Source organism: Bison bison, unplaced genomic scaffold (genome assembly GCF_000754665.1).
Source record: "Bison bison bison isolate TAMUID 2011002044 unplaced genomic scaffold, Bison_UMD1.0 scf7180017864475, whole genome shotgun sequence".
NCBI classification, from domain to species: Eukaryota; Metazoa; Chordata; class Mammalia; order Artiodactyla; family Bovidae; genus Bison; species Bison bison.
In genome coordinates this window covers 1,776,800-1,783,110 of record NW_011495036.1, presented here as the reverse complement: position 1 = coordinate 1,783,110, position 6,311 = coordinate 1,776,800, and the positions used below count along the sequence as shown (strand labels likewise).

At 55.0% G+C, this 6,311-nt stretch overlaps 1 protein-coding gene across 1 annotated transcript in view; it reads right to left on the bottom strand.

The window, feature by feature from the left end:
- Positions 1-4,634, bottom strand: part of AGAP1 (ArfGAP with GTPase domain, ankyrin repeat and PH domain 1) — a gene marked incomplete at its 5' end in the record, with an annotated part of 374,015 nt that extends 369,381 nt beyond the window's left edge. Inside the window, 1 exon segment of the mRNA XM_010862065.1 lies at positions 4,536-4,634. Within this exon segment, the coding sequence (XP_010860367.1) occupies positions 4,536-4,634 (99 nt within the window).
- Positions 4,635-6,311: the final 1,677 nt, after the last annotated feature.

Sequence of the window (6,311 nt, the reverse complement as noted above, 5' to 3'; positions counted from 1 at the left end):
GATGGGGTGGACAGGTGGGTGAGTGGATGGATGAGTAGGTAGGAGGGAGGGAGGAGAGAGCTATGTTGGCTGGTTGGATAAATGGATGATGGTGCCAATAACTAGGACAACAAACAGATTAATAGAACAGAACACATCTGACATTATTAAAATTCGACCTAAAACCCTGAACCCATCCTGTCCTTCCCACCAGTCAGGCTCCTTCCGTCCTCAACCTCCCCTTCCCTGCTTCACGGTCAGTGTGCCAGTGGCCAAACCCCATGCTCAGCCTCACCGACTCTGGACACCTAGACCTTTCCCCATCAATCACTACTGGAAACAAACTCTTATGCGTGCCTCAGCAGCAGTTCAGACGTCACCTCCTCTGAGAAGCCTTCTTAATGCCATGGCCTCAAATAATGCTTCCTCCCAAAGCTCCCTGACCGTCCTCCTCACACAACCAGCCTGCCTCTTACCTGTTTCCCCAGCATCATATGTTGCGGGTCTGACTCTCTCCAGTGCCGACAAGGGACTGGCTCTCAAGTGTGTCTGGTCTCTACCTCCCAGCACTGCCCAAGGCAGACGCTTGCCCCCCACCCCACCCCCGCAACACTGGGAAGATAAATGGATGAATGACTTAACAACACCAATGAGTAGAAATGAGATGCTTTATCACTACGGCTCCAAGCTCCAGACTATGTGGACAGAACCTAAATAAAGTTGTTTCCTTCCTGATTGGACTCCTGTCTTCCCTTTGCCGTGGGCCTCTATAATCTGAGAATTTTCACCTATTAATTATTCTTTTGCTCAAGGGTACCTGCTGTTTGTCAGCTTCACGCTGAGAAAATCCAAAACAGTATGCCACTGAATTGAATTTTTAATTAAGATTAGGCTGCTTCTTTCCCGAGGAGGAAAGTGCTCGAAATCAAACACTATTCAGTCTGTGTTTTCTATGTGTGAAAACATTCTCTCCTTCTGACACGTCAACGATTTGCAAAGAATTAACTCACCCCTTGCAAGGATCAAATCACTCGATCCCCCACACGGGGCAGGGGGGGAAGGTGTTTTATTTGAACTGAATGGTCACCTCAGACACCTTCTTATGTGTGCACACCATGGGCTTTATTTTAATTTGAAACACTGGCAGAAACTAACAGCCAGCTGTGAGGAGGAAATAAAACAAGGGATGAAAATGCTCTTTAAGCTGCAAAGCTGTGCTGGGATCTGTGAACAGCTCCTGGATACAAACCAGAGAAGAATGGAATCGAGCCAGCCTGGGTCTCCAGGCTCGGGAAGAAGCAAGGTAACACGGGTAAAGGTGCCCTGAAATTTACAGAATCGTGTGTTCTGGTGGCAACACATGACCACCGAGGGCCTGGGCATCCTCGGGGCAGGACTGTCAACTGTCAGGCCGCACAGGCGTCTTTCTAAATTGATCTCTCTACTGCCCACACTCCACTGCTTACCTGCTAAACACGGAGTTGGCTGAAAAGAAAATTGAGGCTTTTGGTTAAAAATCCCAGTTGGGAATTCAACGTTAACACACGAACGGGATGTGACCAGTTGTGGACTGAGGCCCTCCTCTATGAGGCCGGCAATCTCAGGAGTCCTTTCCTTTCTGCTTGGAGGTGAGCAGTCAGTATGTGCTGCCTGCAGACGTCCACAGGGGCCCGAGTGTGGATCCGTGGCAGGGAGGCCGGCAGCAGCTGGCCACTCGTCATCTCCCCACTACCGACCCCACCTCGGGAAGCAGACAGCCTGGCACTGCCCGTCCGGAAAAGAAAGCCAACACTAGGGCGTTCCCTGGCAGTCGGGTGGTTAGGACTTGGTACTCTCACTGCCGAGGGCCCAGGTTCAATCCCTGGTCAGGGAACTAGGGTCCCGCAAGCCAGGCAATGGGGCCAGAAAGAAAGCAAGCGAACACTGACATTTTTCTGTTTGACAGATTCCAGAAGATTTATGCTCAAACGCGATCTAAAGAGCCCACTTGAGGCTTGCTATCATGTTGCGGACCTGCTGCATTTCTGAAACGGAGTCGGGGATCTGAGGGGCACTGACATCAGGGGCCACCTGTCCTGGGGGCCGCGCCCAGCAGGACGGAATCGCGGCCCTGTGGACACACGCAGAGGTTGCCCCTGGACAGAGGAACGTTTCTGCAGACGCTGGGAACGCCTCGGCACAGAAGGGGTCTCCCGGGGAGGCCAGGCTGCCTGCTGCTCCTCCCCCATAAGGAGGGCGCCAGCGGGGGCCCTGGCCCGCCCCACACAGCTCGCGGGGAGCAGGGCAGGGCCTTCCCCAGAAGAACTCCAGAATCCTTTGCATTTACTTGTCCATGAGATGCAGTCCACCCCTCCTGTGAATTCCAGCCAACTTTACGAGAGAGTTCTGTTTCAGGATCGTAAATCCACCTGTTAACACGGCCACCCCACCCCTCCAGGCATTGATTCCAGAACACTGCATGCTTCGGAAACACCAGCAGAGAACAGGTCTGGGTGGGAGGCACCCTCAGTTATCATGGGCTGGTGTGGGGCTCTGGCAGAACCATTAACACCTTCAGCTCCCCAAACTGGGTCTAAACTAGAGGGTCTGATCCTCAGATGACACTTCAATCCTCAGCTCCTCACCTGCACGGGCCACACTTCAAAAGCTCCACAGCCACATGGAGCCCACGGCTTCCACCTCGGGCAGCAAAGAAAGAGAACCTTTCCACGCTGCAGACAGTTCTGCCCGCGGTGCTGATGCAGACAAAAGCCGGGTTCAAATCCGGCTCCACCTTGTACTAAAGTGAAAGTCGCTCAGTCGTATCCGACTCTTTGCAACCCCATGGACTGTACAGTCCATGGAATTCCAGGCCACAATACTGGAGTGGGTACCCTTTCCCTTCTCCAGGAGATCTTCCCAACCCAGGGATCAAACCCAGGTCTCCCGCATTGCAGGCACATTCTTTACCAGCTGAACCACCAGGGAAGCCCACCTCATACGAACTGGAGCTCTTTGGGCACCTTCTTTATTCAACTTTTTTATGTTTATTTCTTTTGCTGCACCGGATCTCAGCGGTGGCGCACAGGCTTATTTCATTTCCTTCATGGAATGTGGGGTCTTAGTTCCTGGACCAGGGATGAACCTGTGTCCCCTGCACCGCAGGGCAGATTCTTAACGACAGGGCCACCAGGGCAGTCCCCTTGGGCACATCTTAACATCCGAGGCTCAGTCGTCCGCACTGCGAGGGGGGGACAACTCCAGACCCACTCAGGACTAAAGGCGGAGGCTCCTCCAGGCAGGTGCTCCGCACCCCACACAGAGAGAGCACCTTCCTCATCTCAGTGCTGTTCCTCCTGTTTCACTCTGCCGGCAGAACCTCACCCACTTTGGCTGGCTCAGGAGGGCCGATCTGGAACTAAGAAGCCTTCCTGGAAATCTCTGAGTAGCATCTCTGGCTGCTGGCCCGAGACTGCTGACAGCATTTCCTGACCGGGGCCCACGGGATCAGCCCTCTGCTGGGGACGCGTCTCAAGAGCGCACGGGACGGAGCGGCACTGTCCCGGGGCTGGGCTGAACCCGCACCTCTGGAGCGCCCTGGGACGGCGGGCCCCGTGGTCTCCCCCAAGGAAGGCGTCACTGAGGAAGGTCAGACCTAGAAGGAACTCACCTGCCGTCACCACGGTCAGAGTCCGCCACATGAGACGTTTCACACACAAACACACATACACACACACACACACAAAAACACATATACACACATACACACACACACACCCTCCAAATGCCACTGATCGCACAGCAACGTGATCATTTAATAGTTCTATCGGTCCTTGTTTCCACCTTAAGGTGAGGGGTGCCAAGTGCAGAGAGGCTCAGAGGTATGACTGCAACAAACTCAAGTTACTTTTTACTTCAGTCAATGTCTAAGCTTTAAATCTCCAGGAGATAGTGGAGGACAGAGGAGCCTGGTGGGCTACAGTCCACAGGGTCGTCAAGAGTCGGATACAACTCAGTGACTGAATAGCAAACAAAGCTTTGAGTAGCCTCGCTGAATTATTAAAGTTCATAATGAGAACACAGCTTTTAATTTTTCACTGCTCCTTCGTTAACAGGACATAATCACACTTTCTTAATAATGAATTACGATTATGACTTAATAGTTAGCCACAGAGACTTCCCATGACATCCTGCAAAGGACTAGTAAAGGTGTGGGTGGGTGGGTGTGTGAGAGACAAACCGACGAGTGTCTCTCACTCACTCACACACACACACACACGGGTGTGAGACAGAACGGCAGGGGGACACGCAGCCCTGCACTCAGGCCGTCTGCCTGGCCACCCATCATGACCGTCACAGGCTCCCCTGGGCTCCAGCCCCACCCTCAGCCTCACCTGCCCCCTCCCAACTCCCCAGGACACACTGGACACACCTCTGGGCCCCCGGGGAGGAGACGGCCCCCGACATGAAGACGAGGGGTGCTCACAGGCCGCACTGTGCCTCTTCCTGGGCCCATTCCAAGCCCCCCTCCTGCAGGTTGAGAAACAACCACGCTCAAGGCCAGAGCAACCACTCACCACTTTGAGCTCCGGGACGGATCGACTCAACGTCCATTCCTGGCTGTTCACGAAGGCATCTGTAAAACAGGAGGGTGAACGCGAGTGAGACACGTGACTTAAGGGAGGGCAGGGTCAGCACGCCCCCACCGTGCCAGTCTTCAAACCAGAAGGACACAGCAGACGGTCCAGCCCTGGCCTGGGATCTCGTCCCCTGAGCTGCTGAGATCTGCCTGCCGCACACAGTCGTTCTGACACCAGTTCGTGTCCTGTGTGCTAAACCTCGTCACACGCTCCGACCCAAGACCACCAAGTCCTGCCCCAGCCCTTTATGAGCCACGCTTCCCTGGGCGTTCAGACCCTTCTGACCCTAAGGGTGGGCCACTTGGAGGACGATGGAGGCTCTGGCTGCTCTGAAACTGACCCTGATGCCAGGCAACTTTGAGCCTCTGGGTTTCCCCTAAACTAGTAGTAACTTGCTTAAAATTCCACCAACAGAGTTACAGTAGCTGATGGCTGGATTTTGAAAATTCAAGTGTTTACAGCATGTTATGGTTTAGAAGACCTCGGTGCTGGACTTCTGATCCTCAAAGACACAACAGACACTGAGGATCCAGTCAGGACACTTCGGGATGACACGTGATGTGTTGGAAAGACCGGGGGTGCCCAGCCACTGCGGGGCCCTCTGCAGGGCCCAGCCCGCCCAGTCAGCACTCTGGGGGCGGCCTCCCCTGACCGTCTCTGCCTCTCACCCCCAAGTGTATGGGTGGAGGTGACCGCCCCACAGGGAGGACCCCAACGACCTGATTCCCCGTGTCCCCCACCTGCCATTTCCCTTCATGGCACCCCACCCCACCACCCACTCTGTGTACTTAGGGATGGACAGACAGAGCTGTTAACAAACACGGCAGCTGCCCCAGAGACCCCCGAGCGGAGGGCCTGCCTCCAAAGGGCCTTCGGTTTCCGTGCCTTTTCCGAAAACCCCCCAACTCCTTCATGCTACACAATGACCAAGAAGTCAAATCACAAATGGCCTAGAAGTCAAGTAATGCCCGATGCCCAACTTTCTAACCCAACGGATGCAGGAACGGAAGCAGCTCCACTGGGGGCATTGCAGAGAAGGACCAGAAAACACCTGGAAAAGACAGACAGGGACACGAAAACACAGATGCCGCCGGCCCTGCGAAGACGGAGGCTGAGGTCTGCCGGCTCAGAGGCCTTCCTCACGTCAGAGGAGGACTACAGGGAGGAGGAAGGCCGGGCTGGGGGATCAGGATGCGATGGGAGGCGCCAGGCAGCTGGAAAGGGCCTCCGAGGCGCAGCTGAGAGCTGGTGGGGACTGGTGTCCAACAGCAGAGACACTGGACTTCGGGGACTCGAATACCCGGCCAACTGGCAGAGTAAGCGGGCCCATCGGAAAGGAGCTCAGAAGGAAAGATGCTCACTCAGGAAAGGGAAGGGCAAGGGCCACTGCTCCCCCCACGGAAGTGAGCCAGCTGGGGGCCACGTGTCGGGGGGCACACATTAATTGGGTACCTGCACACCCACTCTTTGGCCGGCGGGCACCACCCTAACGTGTCCCAGACAAGCTGTCCCTGCAGACGAGTTAACCGTGGGTGCTCTAGTACAGGGCCTGCCTGAGCCCTCGTGTGCACTCAGCAGACAGTAACCAACGCCACACCTTCCCAGCAGCGAACAGGGTGATCAGAAAGGTCACAAACACTCTCTGTCATCAGCTGATCTCTCAGGAAAACGGGAATGTGGATTGTAGGATTGGGGGTGGGGTGATTTCAACAG